The sequence below is a fragment of the Macaca nemestrina genome, chromosome 6, assembly GCF_043159975.1.
Source record: "Macaca nemestrina isolate mMacNem1 chromosome 6, mMacNem.hap1, whole genome shotgun sequence".
NCBI lineage: Eukaryota > Metazoa > Chordata > Mammalia > Primates > Cercopithecidae > Macaca > Macaca nemestrina.
Genome location: NC_092130.1, coordinates 110,700,509 through 110,724,061, shown reverse-complemented (window position 1 = coordinate 110,724,061; position 23,553 = coordinate 110,700,509). Strand labels below are relative to the sequence as shown.

The window sequence follows — 23,553 nt, the reverse complement described above, 5'->3', positions numbered from 1 at the left end:
AGTTCCTTTCTTTCTCTATATTTCAATTTCCCAAGACATTAAAGGGCAACATATGAGTGTATATGTGACTTTGTTAACCAGAAAATTTATGATGCAACCTTAGCATCAATTAATTTTTGTTAGGCAGATTGAATTTCTGGTGGCACCTATTCAGTTCTTCTTGTAACAAGTTTGAGAATCTCTGTGGGTTACAGAGGCATTTGGGAGATGGCACCCAAAGAAATGTTTTGAATTAGGCATTTTAATCTGTTTTGACGTGCCTTTTCTCAGAAGCACCTAATGCATTGCTTTACCTCTCTTTTTCTAGCTGTAAAATAATACTAAATATACTGGTTCTTAAAACATGTTAATATGGTAGTCATTTGTTTAAATTACATAAAATGTCATCCATATATGAAGTTTGCATATTTTTGGAGCTAAGCCCCACTAGGCACATATTTTGTACTTCTGAAAATACGAATGTTCCATGGCCCGGATGCTACTGTACTGGCTAATTGTCCCACTCACAAAATGTACAATACATACAACAGATTTTTAAAAGGTTTTAAAGTTTTTTTTTTTAAATCTGCATATGAGGGTTCAGCATCACATATACTAAAATTGAAATATACAGAAAAGATTAGCATGGCTCCTAAGCAAGGATGACATGCAAATTTGTGAAGCATTTTATATTGTTCAAAGTTACAGTTAGATAAAAGGAATAAGTTCTGGTGTTCTATTGCACAGTAAGTAGCATGACTATAGTTAACCATAATGTATTTTATATTTCAAAATAGCTAGAAGAGAGTATTCTGAATGTTCTCACCACAAAGAAATGATAAATATTTGAGGTAACAGATCTGCCAACTACTCTGATTTAATCATTATACAATATATACATGTATCAAAACATCACACTCTATACCATAGTATATACAATTATTATGTGTCCATTAAAAACAAAATTTTTAAAAATATCTGCCTATGAGCCACCAGGGCCAATGTTATATGAAAATAGGCAGCTGATGTTGGGATGATGAACCAGCATAGAAAAGAACTGTCTGCCTTAAAATATTTTCCCTTTACCCTCCTTTTAAATTAAGATATTATCTTCAGATTTTGCTCTGAAAAGTAAATGTATCAGTAGATAACATACAAGGATCAATTTTTATTACATGAACAATTAATGCCCATTATCTGTTCAGAATCTAGCAGGTCCATGAGGGAATAGGACACAGTCAGAGACTGTGAAGGCTGAAGATGATATGAAATAATCAGAGGGGGGTGTGTATGTGTGTCTGGGTGTGTGTGTGTATGTCTGGGTATGTCTGAGTGGGGTGAGATGGGAGAATCGGAGGACAGCTTGAGAGTGGAAGGCACCTATGGGAGGATGCTCTGAAAAAAAACCCGATATTTTCCCCAGAGATACACTTGCTTCCTATGTTGGCCTAGGGTGGCACCCACGAGACACCAATGAGAAAATAACATCTTTTAATTTTCAGATAAAGCCAAATTTTGCATGTAAGCTCTTCTGAGGTACTTTATTCTGTCTGACACAGTAAAAACATGTGCAGGCATCACTGATGCTGAGGCTAAGAATTTTGCATTTCCTTGTGTTACATAAGCCATATGGTTAGATCAACTCTTGCTCATCGACTAAATAAGTATTGAAAATGAAAACTAACTATCATTGTAAAGCGCTGTGTACATACAAATTCTCTTTACTGTGATTCCAGAACTTGAAGTCGTTATTTTTATCTGATAATTACCTCCTGATATTTTGCCACTGACCCACATTACAAAGAAATCAAATCCAAATGCTATATTTAAAAATCAGATTTCATTGCATTTTAAATTAATAGGGATGGAAGTAAAGTTAACTCATTAAGACATTTGATAGAGTTCACTTTTAGGCTTTCTTTTATTTCTAATCTATCTCTAAACTGTATCCCTTTTATTTGATTTGTTTTATTCAACACATGCTATTTTAGTCGCATACAAAATAGAGTATTGTTTTATCAACTAGTTTTTCTCCCCTTAAAAACAAAAGTGATTGCTCCATGTTTTATCATTTATATATGTTTTATCATATTTAATAGAGGAAGACACAAGGACTTTAGAATAAACTTTAGAGCATAAGTTCAGCATTTATTTAGCTTTAGATTGTTAAGCATAATTAGTAGAATTTTATTACTTTTTTCATGACATTTTAATTTTTTCGTTAAAAACATTTGGTCCCTCGTAAATTAGCAATAGCAAACAATAAAGGAAGAACCTTTAGACTGAGACAAAAAACCTTGATAAAAATAATTTGTAAATTGCTCTCTAATCATATTATACGAGGGCCCTAATATTAAAGAGCTGTCTTACAACTGGTAATTGAATTGCTCTTGTCAGTTTCTCTAAAAACAAGGGGTTTTAATCTCTTCTTGCAGGCTAGGAGATTCTTATGGTTTAAATATATTTTGGAAATTTGTTCCAACAGCTCAATTGAAGATGTCTGATATTTTCAATTATGTAAAGCATTTATGATTTTAAGCTCCCGGCAGAACTCTGCTGCTGAAGGGGGAAAAAATTAAGAACTGTTAGTCAGAAAGAGACTTACATAAGAACTGTCACATTGGTCATTGGTTTCAAAGCAGGAAGTCCTATATTTTAGAATCAAGGCTTTAAGGAATCTTTATTGAGCATTTTTCCCTCTCGGAGCTGAGACAAATGGCTGATGAGTGAAATCTTGAGAATGTTCACAGCTTTTCTCTTTCATTCTGTTGCAGCCCGGAAGATGGTGAGATCCATCCAGAAATCTGTCGGCTTTACATCCAGCTGCAGTGCTGTTTAGAAATGTATACCACAGAGATGCTAAAATCCATATGTCTGCTGGGGTCTCTTCAGTTTCATCGAAAAGGTATCTACGTTTAATCTTGCCGGAAACACTGAGGAATGTTGAACAAAAGCTAATCTTTGGCAAAGTGTTCATATATACCATATGCCTATCTATATGCAATTAGAATGAATTTAAATGTTCAGGAAATGCTTGCTATATAAATAGGTAAGAAGTCTATATCAGTACTATTAAGTGTATACTAACACGGATTGTTCTGAACAGAAATTAGGGCAGCAACAGTTCTCAAATTTATTATTTTAGCTGTTGTGAACATGACTTTTGTTAGATTCAGCATAAACAGCAAGGTATGTACTGATTTTACTAGGGGAGTAAATGCTATCCAAGACTGCTATTTTCCTAAATGAATTAAGTTGCAAGAAGACAAATTACATAGTGTCCCAAAGATTTAAAAATAGAGGGAACTCCATAAATAACAGAGAGGTTAGTAATAGATAACCTCATTTTCTGGCTTAAACCATAAAGGAAATAAGGACTGTACCCTCCAGAGGTTAGTCATGGCTTCAGCATGATTTCATCAGACTTCCAGCTCCCATTCTGAATGATGCTCTGCCTTCTGGGTGTTGGCTTTACCCTCAAGCTGGCTTCCCTCACATTAGCAAACTGCAACAGTTGCAGTCATCACATCTGGCACAGTCCACTAAGAGAGCGAACTTCTCCCAACTACAGAGAAAAAGTTCTGAGCTTCATTCTGCTTGGACCAGGTTTATGCCTAAACCAATCACTGTAGACAGTGGGGAGGAATCCACTGACTGATTAAGGCAATCAAGGCCCATTCCTGGAGCTAGGGGGTGGAGTCAGCCCCACCCAACCAGTGGATATTCTGTGATGGGAGACAGTGGAATGGGAAGGATGCCACAGAGGAAGTCAAAAGTATCCATCACCAGAAGATTCAATCTGTATTTTCTTCATTAATTCATTGAACAATAATTTATTGGGAACTTCTAGAATACAGTGTTTTTGTGCTTGAGCTCAGGAGAATGGTAGAGGGTGGGCTGTGCATAGAAGGTAATCCTTGCCTATGATTTAAATTCAGAGATAGAAAAGGCCAGAGAACTTAGAAATACTCAGGGAAAATCTTAGGGTTCTGAAGTTAGGGTTCAGTTAGGGAAGGAAACAGAAAGATATTTCATATGAAGAAGCAAGCAATTAAAGGAAAGATTTGAAATCAAATAAGCATTGCAATTTGGAGGAAACTAAAGGACATGATGAAATACTTGTAAAAACCAAATCTTGACCGAGCGCAGTGGCTCACGCCTGTGATCCCAGCACTTTGGGAGGCCGAGGCAGGCGGATCACGAGTTCAGGAGATCAAGACCATCCTGGTTAACATGGTGAAACTCTGTCTCTACTAAAACTACAAAAACAAAATTAGCCAGGTGTGGTGGCGGGTGCCTGTAATCCCAGCTACTCGGGAGGCTGAGGCAGGAGAATAGCGTGAACCCGGGAGGCGGAGCTTGCAGTGAGCCGAGATCCCACCACTGCACTCCACCCTAGGCGACAGAGCGACACTCAAAAAAAATAATAATAATCTTGTGTACACATATACATATGCACACAGGTGAACTAAAAACAAGATCCTACTACATTGCTCCAGAGGCAGGAGAACATTTTTCCCAATATGTGAATATTATGTCTTTCTCCTTTTGCCTTCTGACGGCTGATTTTGCAAGGGTTTCCATCTTTACTTCTGTTATTAATATATGAGAGATTAGCTCCTTGATACTCCTAATGCCTGATCAGGAAATTGAATACTCAGACACACTCATGACATCCAAACTGATGTCATAGGCCTGATGTCTTTCTCTCTCTGTCTCTCTCTGACACACGCACACACAAACACGTACATGCATTCACACACAAACACACATACAGAGTAGTATTTTCATTCTTTCTAATGACTGAGTAGGCAAGGGATAGGTAGTTTTATTCCCAGGTCTGCACTGGCTGCACCTGCAGGATTTCATGCCTTGTTGCCACTGGGATCTTCCTTGCTGACGGCATGTCCTTAACACCCGGTGATCTCTACTCCCACTCCTGCTGTAGCTCCTCGATTTGCCACCTGGTCTCCTTCTGCCATCCACTCCTACTTTTTGTCTTTTCACAACTGATTTTTGAAAAGGCAACAACAACTCCTCTCTGCTAGCTCTCTGTTTATAAGTAAAGGGGATTTTCCCATCCAGACTGCTTTCTTGTTGCATTTGGTCATTTCATGCAAATGAAATGCAATCACCTCTTAACTGAGCAGCTCCTTCGGTCTTCACTGCCTCCTGTCTACACTGTCAGTTTCTGCTCTGCTTCTTTCTCTGCCTATTTTTAAAAAATAATCAAATAAACTGCTGCCGCCTGCTCTAGTGCCTAAACTTCCATGTACAACTCATAAAAAGAAAATGCCTGATAGTATCTTTGATTTCTCCCCCATGTAGGATTAAGTGTCCACTTGGATTTCTATCTTCTAAAATCATTATTAAAGTGTAATCCTTAGAAAACCTGCTTCAAAATTAACCAGGATGCTGGATAAACATGCAGATGCCTGGATCCTATCCAAGGACCTACTGAATTCAAGTCTCTGAGGGCACTCCAGGTGATTCTGAAACACATTGAGGATTAAGAACTGCTCCTCTACCCTTTGAGACCAAAAAAATGTAAATCACACCCCACCCTCCGTAAGAATAAAAGGAAAAACTTCCAAGCCCTTACCATGCCATTCTGCTCTGCTACTGTCTACTCCCCGAAGTGTACACTTTCAATGTGACTTTATGTGTTCTTCTTTCTCCCCCATGCTGATGAAAAGCAAATACAAAAGGGGTAGGTGCCCCGATGAGTGTGATCTGTGTGATGGCTCATACAGTGCGTTGTCTCCAGGAACTGGGGATGTGACCATTGAAATAGGCAGTGGTTCTCAAAGTGCAGCCCCTGAACTAACAGCATCGGTGTCTAAATCATTTGTTAGAATTGCAAATTCTTAGTCCTCACCCCAGACATACCAAATCAGAAACACCTCTAAAGTTACTTTTTTTACTGCTGGAAAAAAATAAAACAAGTCATTGAGATATTTCTCCAACTGAATATGTGTATAACCCTCGATCACCATCTGTAGCCAGCAAACCATAATTCTTTACTCTTTTTGGAAGTATGCATATACCCTACACTCCTGGCAAGTCTCTTGTGTTTCCAGAATGCAAGTCCAAGAACTAGCTGTCCTATAGACCGTTACCTTTCTCTTGGTACCAGTAGAGTTAAGGCAATGAGGAGGAGGAGACTACTTTATTGGTGACAAATTATCAATTAATACAGGAGTAAAGAAAATAGTAACATGTAGGCTTAAGAAATCTATTGAAGGCTGGGCACAGTGGCTCACATATGTAATCCCAGTACTACGGGAGGCCGAGACGGGCGGATCACAAGGTCAGGTGCTCAAGACCAGCCTGACCAACATGGTGAAACCCTGTCTCTACTAAAAACACAAAACTTAGCTGGGCGTAGTGGCGTGTGCCTGTAATCCCAACTACTCAGGAGGCTGACGCAGGAGAATCACTTGAACCCAGGAGGTGGAGGTTGCAGTGAGCTGAGACCATGCCACTGCACTCCAGCCTGGGCAACAGAGCAAGACTCCATCTCAAAAAAAGAAAAGGAAAGAAAACAAAATAAAACAAAACAAAACAAAAATATTGAAGGTGGAGATAAGTCACTAGTAATAAGCATGAAAGAAAATATCATTAAACCAGAGAAAATAAAGTGCTAGCAAACATATGCATGAAAATATACACTAGACAAATTTCCTGAAAATTTCTGGAAGGACAAATAAAATATTAGCTTTGGGGGAGGGATGATTACTTTTTTTTTTTATTATACTTTAAGTTCTGGGGTACATTTGCATAACGTGCAGGTTTGTTACATATGTATACTTGTGCCATGTTGGTGTGCTGCACCCATCAATTCGTCAGCACCCATCAACTCGTCATTTACATCAGGTATAACTCCCAATGAAATCCCTCCCCCCTCCCCTCTCCCTGTGATAGGCCCCAGTGTGTGATGTTCCCCTTGCCGAATCCAAGTGATCTCATTGTTCAGTTCCCACCTATGAGTGAGAACATGCGGTGTTTGGTTTTCTGTTCTTGTGATAGTTTGCTGAGAATGATGGTTCCCAGCTGCATCCATGTCCCTACAAAGGACACAAACTCATCCTTTTTGATGGCTGCATAGTATTCCATGATGTATATGTGCCACATTTTCTTAATCCAGTCTGTCACTGATGGACATTTGGGTTGATTCCAAGTCTTTGCTATTGTGAAGAGTGCCACAATAAACATACGTGTGCATGTGTCTTTATAGCAGCATGATTTATAATCCTTTGGGTATATACCCAGTAATGGGATGGCTGGGTCATATGGTACTTCTAGTTCTAGATCCTTGAGGAATCGCCATACTGTTTTCCATAATGGTTGAACTAGTTTACAATCCCACCAACAGTGTAAAAGTGTTCCTATTTCTCCACATCCTCTCCAGCACTTGTTGTTTCCTGACTTTTTAATGATTGCCATTCTAACTGGTGTGAGATGGTATCTCATTGTGGTTTTGATTTGCATTTCTCTGATGGCCAGTGATGATGAGCATTTTTTCATGTGTCTGTTGGCTGTATGAATGTCCTCTTGAGAAATGTCTATTCATATCCTTTGCCCGCTTTTGGATGGGGTGATTACTTTAAAGAAATCATTTTTTAATTTTTTAGTTACATATTTGTATGACACATCCTTTCTATTTCTTCTCACCATTAATATCTTTATTACACCTAAGGGATTAATACTACCTTAATACTTTAGACTCCTGGCTTGTTTGTATTGTGTGCTAATTCATATTCCCACCATCAAGATAGCACAGAAAATGTCAGCTGGTGCCACTAGATTTTGTTCATTCTTTGATATCATTGGAAACTGTAGAGCAACCTGTCTGCCCAGGAACCTCTAGTTAATACACAAGTATATGACTCTTTGGGAGGCCATGGTTAAAAGAATAAGAATACTTGGTTCCAGTGACCACGAATAGCCAGAAATGAGTTGAGGTAGAGATAGGTCCATAGACCACAACCCAAGAGTATTAAACTATAACAGAAGAGTCAGACAAATTAAGAGACATAACATGTATCTTGGAACCCTTGAAGCTTGGAGCACCTACTCATAAAAGTAGACAGAAAGGAGTCAAGTAGCCTTACTACCAATAAGAAGTGAGAAAACTTACTACCACTGGAGAGAAAGGCAGACCAATGCTTCATCTTCATAAAAACAGGAAATGGGGAAGGAATGGGAGGAAGGCTATGCTAATATGACTTAAGGCCCTGAGTCAAGATGCATGATTAAGGAAAAATATGTATAGACTCAAAATGAGCAGTGCATTAAGAATTGAGATGTAGGTGATTCCAAATTTCAGGCAAGGTGGTGGAGGTAGCAGGAGAAAGCATGGATCAAGAAATTAGTCTCCTTCTCCCAGAACTAATATAAATCCATATAAATAGGTATATAAAATATAAATACACATATATTTATTTAATTTTATATGTCATATCTTAGCAAAAATGACCATTTTCCCAATGGAAAGAAGACTTTTTACTGAGATTTAAGATGGCAGACTAGTTTTTGCAAGATAATACACTCATAACCAAACAGTGGTACCTCTGGCATGGCCTCAGGCTAGGGATTGAGTCTGTCTAGCTGACCTCACTAAATGCCTTTCTTTGAGAAATAAAATAGTCCCCAGAGTTTTAGGGGAATTATGGCTCACATTCTAATCTGTAACACTTGAAATCTCTTTCTGCATAGAATCTCTATCTGGTTTGTTTATTTTAATGCTATAATAGAAACTGGAGGCCAGGTGTGGTGGATCATACCTGCAATCCTAGCATTTTGGGAGGCTGAGGCAGGAGGATCACTTGAGCTCAGGAATTTGAGACCAGCCTGGGCAACATGGTGAGACCCTGTTTCTACAAAAAATACAAAATTTAGCCAGGTGTGGTGGTACGTACCTGTACTCCCAGCTACTTGGGAGGCTGAGGTGGGAGGATTGCTTGAAGTGGGACACAGAGACTGTAGCGAGCCAAGATCACACCACTGCACACCAGCCTAGGTGACACAGCAAGACCCCATCTCAAAATATAAACAAAACAAAAACTGCTATTTTAATCCATTATGCAAGCTACACTATTTTCCCTCTGTGTGAGTACTAAAAGTTTGCCATTCCCCTCTTCTTCAGCATTTCTTTTCCATCAAGAAAAAAAAAAAAAGGGATTGCAACTGAGTCACTAAATTTGGCTCTATATGAGAGTCTCTAGTCAATTTTTTATTAGGATGAGATACTGAAACCAAACTGTTTCACATTTATCTATACATTTAATTTGTTTTTATGTCTATCCACCTCCCTGGCTGCCACCAGAAGTTCAGATAGAATTGTGTATCTCACTTAGTTGTACTACTGTATTGAGTAGTCATGACATGAGTTTACTCTTTGGAGAGAAGGGGCACACAAGGTCACTGCAAGGGTTAAGAATATAGTTTCTTTCTGGGAAAAACAAGCCTCAAATAACTTTAAAGCTCCTGCAGTGAGCCTGAATTTAGTAATGAAGATTTTCCTTCTCTCCCAATTAAGCAACGTATAACTATCTTTCTAGTCCTTAGCAAAATCGTCAATGGATTTTCATGTTTATTTCATGCACCATGCTTCTGAAATTTTGCTGTCTCATAAGTCTGATTGGTACAATCTACTTGGAAATCTTTTTCACTTTGCAAGAAGACCCTGTTGCCAAAGAAATGAAGAAAAACATTACTAAAGTGATTTTCTTTTTTTATGGCCAACAAAATGAAAGTAAATTACAGTAATGTGAGGTAAAATCTACATATAATAAACACTACTGAGTTATATCAGGTAGACAGTGGTTCTGAAAAACTTTGTTTGTTTTAAGAAGGTGACAGATGGGAATAATTTTAGTCATCTTGTAGTTTCATATTCTAACACTTTAAGTTGTAGATTGAAGAATTACTTGACAAAGTCTAATTTCTATGTTTATGGTGAAAAATAGTTGTTCTCACTTCTTCACAGTTAGTTAGGTAGGAAATCTTTTCCCATTACTGAGTCCATGTATCACATTGACCATTGATGCCTGTTTTCTGCCACCAGATGAAAAGAGATTGCACGTTTCATTCACTTCATTGGCAGAAAGTGGAGCCAGGTTTCTAAGGGAATTGAATGATCCTGCCATTTTGACCATGGTTTTCCTCTCTCTTGCTTTCTTTTCCCCATTCAATCAGTTGTGGCAACAGCCCCATTCTGAAAAGAGCAGAGATGACAGAACACTCCAGTCCAGCTTCCCTCCACATGTGAACCTGCCCTTTCTATCTTTGTTCGCATTTTACCTTGCTCTGTCAGTGGTCCCCTTTGACTCTGCTTGTCTTCTCTGCCATAGCTTACAGCAAAATTGTCCCCAGGCCCTTTGAGGGTATACCATCCTCCCTCCCTCTCCCAAAGATGAGATGGGTTCTTTCCCCTGAAATGTGCTACCATGGTAAATACAGAGATAAAAATATGCAGAGGAGATGTAATCACAAAAGGGAAATAATAGAGAAATGTTAAAAGTTGAAAAATCTCAATTCAGTATCTGCTGGGAGCTAAAAGCTCAAGATGCACTAATGAGAAATTAATGAACCATCTTCCAGCAAAATACAGGATGAACTCAAGACAAAGAATAAAATATGAGAAGTAAAAACTCCAATGTATTCAGCATCATATTAAGAAATGTAAAGGAGGTGATCCACACTTCAACAAAAGAAGCCAGCAACATAAAGACAGAAATAGAATATAGCTGCCTTATTTCCTAATGGAATGAGGCAATTGATACCAAAATAGAACAATGGATTAGAAGAAATAAAGCTGAATAAATCTTAGACATGATTCAAATTCTAAGTGGAAACATGCATTCATTATTTGAAGAAATATTTATTATCTATCATATGTAAGGCACTGTTCTGAGTGGTAAGAGACTACAATGATTAAGACTGAAGAGGTAGGCCAGGCGCAGTGGCTCACTCCTGTAATCATAGTACTTTAGGAGGCCGAGGCAGGCAGATCCCTTGAGGTCAGGAGTTCCAGACCAGCCTGTCCAACGTGGTGAAACCCCTGTCTCTAGTAAAAATACAAAAATTAGCCAGGTGTGGTGGTGGGTGCCTGTAATCCCAGCTACTCAGGATGCTGAGGCAGGAGAACTTCTTGAGCCCAGGAGGCAGAGGTTGCAGTGAGCCACGATGATGCCACTGCAATCCAACCTGGGCGAAAAACTGAAGAGGTTTCTGTTTCTTATGAAATATATATTCTAAGGCAAAAGGAGAGAGGAGAAAGAGAGACAGACAGAGCAGAGGTAGGGGGAGGGAGAAGAAAGAGAGGAGGAGGAAAGAAAGAACAGAAATAAACAACTTTTTTAAAAGTTCCAAATACTAATAAGTGCAATGAAAATAATTGAAATAGAATGGATGATGATGTAATAGAAAGCGACTGGGTGGCTACTTTGGAAGGGGTGGTCAAAGTTCTCTAAGGAGATAAAATTTAACCTGAGATTTAAAGGACAAGAAGGAAACAATTTCATGAACATTCGTGTTACAGATGACCAGAACAGGCATGTAGTGTTTGAAGAATATAATCATAACTTACTTCTGAAACCCAAGGGTAATCTAAAGCCTTCTTCTACTCTATCTCCAGGTCTTCACATACCAGTGAGTAGGACATTATCTGTCACCTTTAGTCAATGTAGATGTTGGCTGAAGAATAGGATAATAACAATGATCATAGCTTCCACTTACTGTGTACCTTCTACTCACCAGATGCATTATACATATCATCTCATTTTATCCTCAAGCATATTTTCCCCATTTTACACATGAGGAACTCAAAGCTCAATGAGGTAAGTTGCCTAAGGCCACATAGCACATTTGTCTCACTACGAAGTTTGTGGTTGTTCCACTGCACTAGACCATTCTTACTAAGCTACATTGGAGAAGGGCAGGAGGACATATCAAATGGAGAAATAAAGGATAGTAGCACAGTTAGCTGAATTTTATCTTATTTAATGATTAGTGAGCATATTTCAAAACCATGCTTAATAGCTAAAACACATTGTGTTTTTAGTTTCTTACCAAAATAACACTTAGTTCGGAGAGGTACTTTCAAGACTGGAGAGAATTTTAACTCCATATATCATCTTATTTACAAAATATATTACCATGGGTGAAAAAGTTTAATTCTAAGAAACTATTATATACAGTAAAAGTAAATGAATAAAATGAAACATGTATGTGATCCAAAAGGCATACAAGTTAGCCATGACACCCAGTATGGAAAAGTCTGAATTAATTAACTACAGAGTGAATACATCTTAGGCACTGTGCTGCTCTCACTGTGTTAGGGGCTGGAAAGGGAGCAGTCAGAGCCCCATAAGGATATCCTTTGAATGTATCTTCTATTGTTTGCTCTCCTCCTGTGTTCCAAGGGGGCTCTGTGCTTCTTACACAGCTACTTGGCACTACCATGAAGGCTGCTACTCTGGGGGCCATGATGGGACAGCAGTGCCACAAGGAGCGCAGAGGAGGCCAAAGGGCAGTAGGAGAAGGGGATAGTTTTGTATCTCTTCTGAATTGGAAAATGTTTATCTCCCAGTGCATAGGAAGAATGGAGCTCCAGGTATGGTATAAATATTACTTTTTGCCATGTGTTTTACGACCCTAAGAATATCTTCTTGCCATAGTGTGGAAAAACCTTTGAAACTACTTTTTCATATGGGTAAATGACTGACTGAATTAATATAATTTATTTCTATTTAAGTTCCATGCTTTTTAGAAACACAAGAGAGTAAAAGTGGATTATTTAAAAAACAGCCTACATTTCCCCAGTCCTTTTCACAGTGCATGGTGTTAAAAAGCACCTAGCAGTTATGAAAATGCATGAGAGTTAGTATAACTATTTGGATTCATAAGCATTCATGAATCCGATGTAAGCCATGTTCATTTTGTTGTTCACATTCAGTCAGTATGAAAACTGCCCTGCAAGCCTGTTCTGTGCGTAGTGTGCAGGTAATGTATCAGGAGCACAAAGGATGTAGGAAATTTACTCCTGCCACCAAGGAAGTGATAGGGCACTGATACAGTATTATCCCAGAGAAGATTGGTTTATTTTGTTTTGATTCCTGGAGACAATTACTCAAATGGATAAATTGACTTTACTGGACAATAGAGACCAAACTAAGGACATCCAAAAAGATACTATGGCATTGCCTCCCATTGTCACTGGTAAACTGAAGACAGGCAGGAAAGCAAGAAGGAATGAAAGGGGGAAAGAAAAGAGGAATGGGGAAAACACGAGTGGAGGAGAAAGGATGGGAGAAATAAGAGATGAGAAGGAAAGAGGTCTCTAGAGTGGGTGTGATAAAGGACTCCCAGCCCACTCCTCTGGTGCCTGTGCCGAGGACTCCTAAAGCTGAGCGTGCTCTATTGCACCCTTGAGACTGCCCCACAGTCAGATGTGTTTTTGTTTCTCGTGAATGACCGGCAATTTCTCACGAATACAAGAATAACCCAGCCTTTCAATTTGTTATGTGCTTCATGGGTGGTTTCCCTTAAATTTTCCTCAAACATGCCTATTATATTATCCATAAACAAGCTAAAAATACGTAGAAATCCCCAAGGAGCTGAAGGCTAAAAGCTTTTCAAGACTCTAAGGAAAGTGGCCAAGTTTTTCATGTTCTAGTTCTAAACAGTGATGTAACCAGCATGGTATGATTTTAAGGTGCTCTAAGGGTTCTCTTCCTCTCCTACCCCATCCCCTCCTGAGCAAATATTTGTTCACTGAGGCCTGAAATTGATTTTTCAGGGGACAGAGTTTTTCATTTCATAATAATAAATGATTTTAAAGGTACAACAACTCCCTTGGGCAAAGCAAAACATTGACTTGAAGTCACCATTTGGAAGCACATGTTGACCTCTTTTCCAGGAAGAGGGCAAGGAGCCCACCTGATATGTGAAAACAAGTACTGAATTCTGAGGACAACCTGTCAAAGGGGGTGATGCTGGGGATGAAGAACTCAAATTGGCCACTTTCCAGGTTTGGATGGCTCTGCTGATGCCTTAATGTGGCTCAGAAGAATATCTATGAACTGACCCTGAAAACCTCTCCAGTCTCATATCTCACCAGTAATCCCCACCTCACCTGCCCTTATACCCTGCCCTACCCACTTGAATCATCTTGAACTACTTTGAGGAACATCACCTTGCAAGTTCCTTCCAGTTTTTTCCTCTGCCTTGGACATATGACCCATCCTACCTCACCCTACCCCTGTCCCTTTCACTTGGCCCATCCCTATACTTTCTTTGGGTCATAACGTAGATAACTTATGAAGGCCATAACTTTCTTCAGAAATATTTTCCTGACCCTCCAAGCCTGGGCCAATGCCCACTCAATGTGTCCCTCAAGCATTTCCATGACTCTAATAATGGCACACATTACATTGAGAGTTGATTGCCTGGTTTCTTACCTATTGTCCTCTCTAGACTTTGATCACCATGAGTATGTTCACCTTTGTATCCCTAGAACTTAGCAGAGTGCCTCAAGCAGAGTAAAGTTTCAATTAATGGTTACTGAATAAATGAATGAATTGCTTTAATTCTGTGTCTATTGTCAAAAGAAAGAGAGTATAATTAGAGGAAAAGTTTATCCAGAGATGTTGGGCTGAACATATGCATATATTTTCCTTCCTGGTGAAAATCCACTGAAATAATGGAAAAACATGTAATGAAAGGAATAAATCCATATTAGTTCCTGTATTTGTCAGCGTAGGGTAACTACTGTATGAGATAACACCAAATCTCAATGGATTAAGACAATAAAAGTTCATTATTCACCAATGGCATAGTCCAATGCCAGAGCTGGGTAGAGTGAGCAGTGTTGCTGTTTCCATTCTCTGCATTCATCAAATGGTCAGGGGGAAAACAAGGAAAACCTGGGGGATCCTATAGGAGGACTTTCAGGGGCCAGTCTGGAAGAGGCATACATCACTCCTGATCAGAGTCCATTGGCCATAGCTCTGTCATTTCTAATAGTAAGAGGAAAAGAAAATAGAGGATGACAAACACAAAACAGTCTCCCACAACCTTGAAAACAAGGAAGGATGACTTCAACAAACTAGAAATTTTGAGGAATCTGTCAAAGCTAGAAAGCAATTGGGATTAGACTGGTGAAAATAAAACAAAGGAAACCCTAGCAGATAAGAAGCTCAAGAAGAAATTCAAGCAGGAGAAATTTTCTGTGAAAATGAGATCAATTCCAGAGATTCTTCAAACTCAGAGTCAACAAATACAAATCATGGGAAAGATTGCTGGAACTGCTGTCAGGAAATTTCATGTTCAAAATCGCATTACAGAAAAGCTGGGCTACCCCACACTGAGCAGCATAGACCATCGGTGCTTGCCCCAGGAGGACATCTTGTGTGAGGGTCAGGACTGGGCAGCAAAGCAGAAAAGAGTATAAAATAAATCTGAGCCTCCACAAGGACAGCTGCAGAAGAAAAAGACAGTGAGCACATGACTACAGTGCTTTTTCCAGACTAAATTGCTCAGTATATCTCACCGGAATAGGAGTGGTAAACAGGAAACTTAGAGCAGGCACAGGGCCAAAAACAGGCAGGGTACCCAGGTATCCACTGGAGATGGGAAACCCTCACAGCCAGAAGAAATGCTTTTGACACATATTGTCCAGCCACACACCCTGCCCCTTCTCCATCATCACCAGAAGGAGGACACTGTTATTAACGGACAGACAGAGGTCCTGAAAAACAAATATGAATAGACATTCAGGAATGACAAGATTTTTAAGAAAAACAAACACTGTAAAAAGGAGATACCAAATACAACAAATGACTAATACTTGAAGAACACATTTTAAAAGTGATAAAAAATTTAAAATATATGTGATCAATATATGCAAAGAGATTTATGAGTCTGCATATTCTTAAAACAATTTTTGTCTGCAGCATAACAGAAGCAGCCAGATTTGTTGGAAGTAAAAATTTGATCAATCAAATAAAAATAGATGGGTTAATTAGTGTTGGGAGACAGTTCTCCACTCCTCTCTCACATTCTGCACATCTTGCAAACTGGGGCACTGACTGCCCTTTGTTTTACCCTATCTTCTCAAGGATGTTTATTTAGGAAATGCCTTGGAAAACAGAGACCATGTTTCTTCCAGAGCAAGGCATACTTACTATTCAGTACAATGAAAATGTTTCCCTCTTCTGCAAAGGGCAGACATGCTTATAAAAGACACAGAATCCCTGAGTTCAGGGTTCTGCCCTCCTGTCACGCAGCCCACTGTGTGTGCAGGTACTGTTTGGCCCTTTTGCTCCTCACTGTGGGAATTAGGACTCAAAAACCAGCACAAATGCTAATCCTCTGGCTACTGCTATTCTGTGAGTAATAAACTACCTTTGTATGTGACCGAGAAATCTCATGTCTTCTTCCAGTATCCATGAAACTACAATAGGCTAATTTGCAAGTAAGGTAAAATCTCAAACATTTCACAGTTCTTAACATTATTATAATGGAAATACTGAGAGCCTAAAATGGTGAACTGAAAGACAAAGTCAAGGTATTCTCCCAGAATTCAGCCCAAAAGATCATTTGAGTATGGAGAATACTTAAAAAATGGGAAAGATTGAGCCAGAGACTCCAATATAAAATAGTAGTTCTGAAAGAACAGAGAGAATTGAGAGAAATCAATAATCAAGAGAAATAGAAAACAATCCACAACCCTAAAAAAAACAAAGAAATATCTAAAGTTAAAATATTAGACTATCTCAATGAATCACTTGGTAGATTACGTAATAGTTACTGAGGGATGGATGGGTACGGTGGCTCATACCTATAATCCCAGCACTTTGGAAGGCCAAAGTGGGCGGATCACTTAGGGCCAGGAGTTCAGACCAGCATGGCCAACATGGCCAAACCATGTTTCTCCCACAAATACAAAAAATTTTCCAGGCATGGTGCTACACACCTGTAATCCCAGCTACTCGGGTGGGTGAGACACAAGAATTGCTTGAACCTGGGACACAGAGGTTGCAGTGAGCTGAGATCACAACATTGCACTTCAGACTGGGCAACAGAGACAGACTCTATCTCAAAAAAAAACAAAAAAAGTTACAGAGGGGAAAAGGGGTGCATCTACAATGCACCTTGTACAAGCTGACAGAAACCACATTAAACAAACAACTGATAATACTTAGCATCATGAATAAGACAAACGGACTCACATTCTTTCAGGTGTGATGCACTAAGGACACAGTATCACCCCTATATATTCTTGCCAAAAAATGTTTATTCTGAATCTAGGCATGTGGGACCCATCAGACAAATCCAAGTGGAAGGACACTATATAAAACAATTGACCTGAACTCTTCATTCAAAAATATTCATGACAGTAAAAATGAAAAAGGCAAGGATGCTGTTCTAGATTAAAAGAAGATAAAGAAACATGACAGGCCATGCACAGTGGTTTATGCCTGTAATTCCAGCACTTTGGGAGGCTGAGGTGGGAGAAGTGCTTGAGGTCAGGATCAGTTTGGGCAACATAGTAAGACCCCATCTCTACAAAAAATAAAAACAAATTAGCCAGGCATGGTGTTGTATTCCTATAGTCCCAGCTATTGGGAGGCTAAGGAGAGAGGGTCACATAAGCCCAGGAGTTCAAGGCTGCAGTGAGCTATTATCATCACTGCACTCTAGCCTGGGCAACAGAATGAGACCCTGTCTCAAAAAAAAAAGAAAAATAAAAAAAAACACAACAAGCAAATGCAGTGCATAGTCCTTAAATGTATCCCTCAATTTAAAGAGAAATGATAAAGTATTTATTGAAATCATTGGAGAAATTTAAATATAGACAATACATTAAATAATAGTATAGAATCAAATTATATTGAATCATATTTAATCAAAGTTTAAAAACATTGGCACATCCCTAGGTACAGATAAAAGAGAAGAGAACAGAGTCATAACAGTTATTAGAAAAACTTAGTTTGAACATGAATTTATATAGCCAGCCAATTAGAATCTAAGTGTAAGCACCAAGAGGGAGAGAGAGAGAGAGAGAGAAGAAAATGTATTTGTGGTCATGTAAAAACTAATGAATTTAGCATTCCACAGATCTCCTCTGAAACAATTAGTCAAGGATATGCTCCCAAAAATGAAAACTGAATTCAAAAAAGAGGAAGATATGTTTGAAATCCAAGAAAAAGTGGTATACAAAGAAATCAGGAGCCATAAATAAATAGCATTAGGGTATGAAACAGTTCCAAGAGAAAACTGCATTCAACTTTATACTATTAAAAATGTATTCAGTGGATTATTTTCTAGGACAAATGAATTATCAAAATTAACATAAAAAGAGAAATCATTTTAAATAAACCATTAAACCTAGACAACACTTAAAAAGTAATCAATGATTCACGCTTTAATAAAGGTCAAAGTCTTACTTGCTAGTAATTTATAGTTTCATTTGCAGTGGAATCAAAAATTTCAAAATTCAGAAATGTCAGTGGAAAAAGTACAATGAAGGAAAACTTTCTGTACTGAATACTAAAAACATAATAATTAAAATATCATGGAATTGCCATAGGATAAACAAATAAATATAAAATAAAATAGTATATCCAGAAATAAACCCACATTTTTATGGGAACTTAATATATTAGAAAGAGCAAAGTCAATAGAAAAGTCACTAGATGCTGTTGGGGCAATTGCTCTTCATTTGAGCTAAAAATTTAGATTATCATATCATACCATATACAAAAGTAAATTATAGAACTGAATATTTCAAAATTGTGCAAGTATTAGAAGAAAATATAGGCAAGGCATAATACCAAAAGACATAAAAGATGAACAGCTTTGACTACACAAATTTAACTTTTGACAAAGTACATTACAAACAAAATTCAAAGACATAATAGAGTAAAAGATATAAGCAGTATATATAGCAAATGTTCAGTATCCATTCTATGAAGAGAACCCCTACAAATCAATAAGAAACTCAACCCATTGTTTAAATGGGCAAATGATACAAATAGAAAATGTAAGGAAGAAACACAAGTGGTCAGTAAAATAGGAAAATAAATGCTTACCTGCGTAACAAACCTGCACCTATACCCCTGAAGTTAAAAGTTTTTTTAAAAAGAAAGTAGAAAACAAAAAAAAGAAAAGAAGTTTAACCTCAGTAGTAATAAAGGAAATGAAAAATAAAAACAAAAGGGCAATGAGATTAGCAAAAATTAAATGTTGATAATATGAAGTGCTAGGAAAGGAGTGGGGAAATGGGCCCCCTGGTTTACCACTGGTGGACGTAAAAAGTATAAATTAGCATAGCCTTTTCAGAGGCCAATTTGGCAATATATATTAAATTTTAAAATGTGCATACATATACTTTGTCTCAATATTCTGCCTCAAAGGATCTGTTTTACATAAATATTGACATATTGTGGAAAAAGAGAACAATTACAACCTAGATTCCTTATTATGGAATACTGCCCATCCATTAGAAAGCATTCCATGAATTAAAATGGACTAACAGGAAAATATCTCTAAGCCTGACTACAGTAGCAAAGTAAGTTGTATAACAACATATATAGTATAATTACATTTTTTAATGCTGTATATCTATTGAGATACTACTATGCGTAAGCCTTGGTCTTCGGTAGTAGGCTTATAGAATTGAAGAAAACAGATAAAATTATTGGCCTTACGGAGTTTACCTATGAAGTTTGGAGATGAGAGATGAGTGTGGGACTGGGGATGGCAAACAAACTAGTAAGCAAACACATAAGCAAGATCATTTCTGATAGTGGACTTTTGTAAGAAGGCAACATGTCATGTCATCGAGAAGAATCCTAGTATAAAGTCGGTACTATAGGTAAATGAGAGCAATTATAATTCACTTGCAGAGTAAACTTGACACCACATACATTCTGGAATTGAAAACCCCTTAAATTCATATTGATCTTTTCTGTCTTTTAAGACATGTTAGCTAAAGAAGATACTATATCAAACTTCTGCAGGGATTTTGTAAGCTGACAGAAAGCCCTAAAGTGAGGGCCAACATTCGTGGTTTCCATTCTGGTTCAGCTACATTAGCAGAGTTAGACCTAAACGTCACCAAAAATAGGAAAAGAAGGTTATTACCTGCCTTTACAAGCCCATAGGGCTGTTTCAGGATCTTTGAAATCTTTAAAATGATCTTTTACTTTGAAAAAGTTATGGAAGGGCATTTGTCTTGTAAGTAGCAGAATAATCACAGGTATTAAGTGTAATCAAAGGTGTTGTCAACTAGATTCCATTTACGGCTTTGCATGTAAAAAGTGTAATATGAGGGAAGTGGAGAGAGGACTCCAACAAGGAACATCACATTTCCTGGTGTCCTCCCTTTTCCTCATTGGAATAAAAGCTTCAGGCTCTATAGTCTGGACCTCAGGACAGGGAATAATATGGCCCCAAAGCTAGACAAAGCCCATAAACCAGAGAATTCTGGTGAATCTTCTTCCCCTCCTCCTCTTTGATGCCCAAACCATACTCCATTCACCAAGGCATTTCCAATACACAGGAGTGTAACAGAAGCCTTCAGGTTTTGAAAAGCAGAAGACTGTTTTGGAGGAGCCCTCATTTTGCCGCTTCCCCTCATCTCAGCTACCCCTGCTCAGACTTACATCCTAAGGGTGACCCTGCCTAGAGATACATGGCTGGTAGACTGACTGCACTTGCCGCACTCTGCCAAGAGGCAAAATGCAAATGCTTTTAAGAGGTCAATGCCCTTCAACTGTGAAATGGTAATGTGCTAAATTATGTGCTTAATTAATTTCCCCCCAAGAGCATACCATAAAATTGGAAAAACAATTCCTCAGGCAAGTCCCATCACCCAGGATCAATGTGCATAAAGTACACAGGAAAGGATCAAAGTTTCTCATCAGTAAATGTGTGCATGTGCTCTGGCTGAATGTTCAGAGGTCGATTTCTACTGTAGGTTGGTGAAAGGCATACAACCAATTAAATTGCTTCGCTCTTTCTCCTTGTGTTGTTACCACATGGGTTAGAAACTTCAGGGATGAGATTTTTGCTACTTCCCTCCAGCAGGAATCCAAGGAAAAAACTTCCTGTTAGATTTTACCATGAGCAGGCATCCTCTTCACAAGTTTGTAGGTTTTGTTTTTTATTAGTTTTCTTGTTAATGCAAAGCAATCACAGCAGGATTAGGGAAACTGAGCTAAAAGGTAAGGTGATATAGCCACTACCTTATGAATATTCAATGATATGGGCTGTAACAATCACTTAACTAGTCTGGAGTTATATCTAAGTGATAAAAATAAAACTGGATAAAGGAGGCAAAAACACTATATATAATAGCTACCCTTTTTTCCAGACTACATAATGTTATACAACAGCTTTGTAATTATTTGTATAATGTTTTTATTGTTTAACTCCAGCACTGTAAGCTCCGTGAGACTTACAGTGCTAGAGCTTTCTTTCACCTCCATATCTCTAGCAGCAATCCCTTTGCTGGTAGCTGACACTCAAGATATATTTGTAAATAAATGAATGAATGAGTGAGTGAATGAATGAACAAATGACTAAGCCAGGTTTAAAACCCAGTTCTCAGGCCTCATTGATCATTTCCATGGTACCAGGATACCCCCCTGTGGAGGCACAAATTTTCAAGAAAGAATAAAAGACATTAAGAGATTATGCCTAGGCCGTACAACATAACCTCCCATTTAATTTCATATAAATTTATGACTGAACCAGTTTGGAGATTTGTTTCCAGAAAGTACTGATTTATTCACTTGAGATCAATCATGGTAAAGACAAGTCTCAGTGGGTAGGCAGTGCATTGCTGTGGACGGCTACCTAGTACATGGTGTTCACATTTGTGTTGATGTCGCTTTATGGTCTTAGTGGTGTAAGTCTGGATCAAGGTCAGGCTCTCTCCTCATAGAAGGATGTGTTGGAGGAGGCTGGAGAGCCAAGGAATTGGAAGGCAGCTGCATGATCCCTGCTGCATGCTGAGAGGGCCAGTGTCTAGAATCAGAGAAAACAGCAGGAGCTCTCATTCTTTCTGCTGGGTGTCACCTGCTCCCAGCCCTTTTACCTGCACCAAAAGCCAGTAGGTTTCACAAGCTAAATCCCTCCTCCTGAGCTAACTTAATCTAATTCACTAAGAATGCGTTATAAAACACCAATACTCTATCAAAGACAGGGGCTTTAATTTTACTTGATCTTTAGGTTCCATTGACCTCAAGCTGTCTTTCCCAGAATGTTGTGAAAACATGCTATACACACAAACACACACACTCATACATGTATATATCTAATTATTTTATTACTCAGAAAGCTATTAGGGTTAATGGAACATTTGACTCAAAGCATAGCCAACCTTTGCACTGACATCCTGCATATAGAGCCTGCATTTATGATTTCTTATTTCTCTTATCTTTACCAACACCTTCCCTCCCTTAGGAAAGGAACCTGGCGGGGGAACCAAGAGTTTGGATTGCAAAATTGAGGAGAGTGCTGAAACACCTGCCCTAGAAGACTCCTCATCATCCCCCGTAGATAGTCAGCAACATTCCTGGCAGGTTTCCACAGACATTGAGAACACTGAAAGGTAAGTGGGAAGTTACCCTGAATAGACTGCCAATCCTCCTCCCGTTAATGTTCTTAGGGGCCACAGAGAGATGAGGTTGTCTAGTTCAGATTCAGAAACAGAGCTTTCTTTGGTCTGCCAGAGGAGCGTAGTGCTGGCAGGGACCCTGGAGACTGCCTAATCTGCAGACAAGAAAACTAAGACAAGAGAGGGTAAGCAGTCCAAATGCTGCAGAGGAACACTAGCAGCACCCACAGTAGGCATAGGCTCCCAGGCCTCTGCTTCTCCCACTCCAACACATTGCATCTCCGTGGAAAATGAGAACAGTGTGCTGCCTTGAAGGGGAGAAAGTCTACATGCTGTCACAGTTCACCTACTGGGCTGGTGCCCAAAATTCTCACTTGTTTAAGGGAGAAAATCCAAAATTACACAAAGATGCCTCCAGTAAAGTCTCGGGTTTCAGGTATATGGAACAGCCTGCTTAGCTGCCATTTGGGGGTTGAGCATTCTGTCCAGTTCACAAAGGGCTTCTCCCAGGACCCCCTTCTCTTTCTCTCCATAAGGTAGCTGATAGCCCCTCAGTGGTCAAAGCAAGTCAATGCATTTTCTTAACTTCAGTAGCTCACTTCTAGAGAGGCAGTTTCTTTCTTGAAAAGAGGAGACTCTACAGTGATCTTATTTTATTTAGGAAAAAGGAGTAATAATAATATTATTATAATAAATACCATGTCCCATCTAGATGCTAAAAGTGACATTCTGTGAGGCAGAAAGATAAGCCTCTTGTTTATTTGCCTTTACACTGATATCTGTGCCCTTTGCTACTAATGTCCCCAGAGCTGGCACTAAGCAGCTGAATGAATACTGGGCAATTCCACTGAGTGTTCTGTGTGTATGAGGTTGAGTCACTGACAACATAATGAACATTTTATTTTTTTTTTATTTTTAGAAATGTAACACACAATGGCATT

At 38.7% G+C, this 23,553-nt stretch overlaps 1 protein-coding gene and 1 non-coding gene across 4 annotated transcripts in view; both read left to right on the top strand.

The window, feature by feature from the left end:
• RGS7B (regulator of G protein signaling 7 binding protein) overlaps window positions 1-23,553 on the top strand; it is a 113,707-nt gene that overhangs the window by 71,547 nt on the left and 18,607 nt on the right. For all 3 annotated transcript variants that reach the window (XM_011772034.3, XM_011772033.2, XM_071098876.1), the window contains 2 exons: window positions 2,754-2,884; window positions 22,459-22,606. In XM_011772034.3, coding sequence (XP_011770336.2) covers window positions 2,754-2,884; window positions 22,459-22,606 — 279 coding nt within the window. The remainder of the gene's footprint in view (window positions 1-2,753; window positions 2,885-22,458; window positions 22,607-23,553) is intronic.
• Window positions 574-676, top strand: LOC112423199 (U6 spliceosomal RNA). The gene has a single exon (XR_003013673.1). It is a non-coding gene; the product is annotated as a U6 spliceosomal RNA (small nuclear RNA).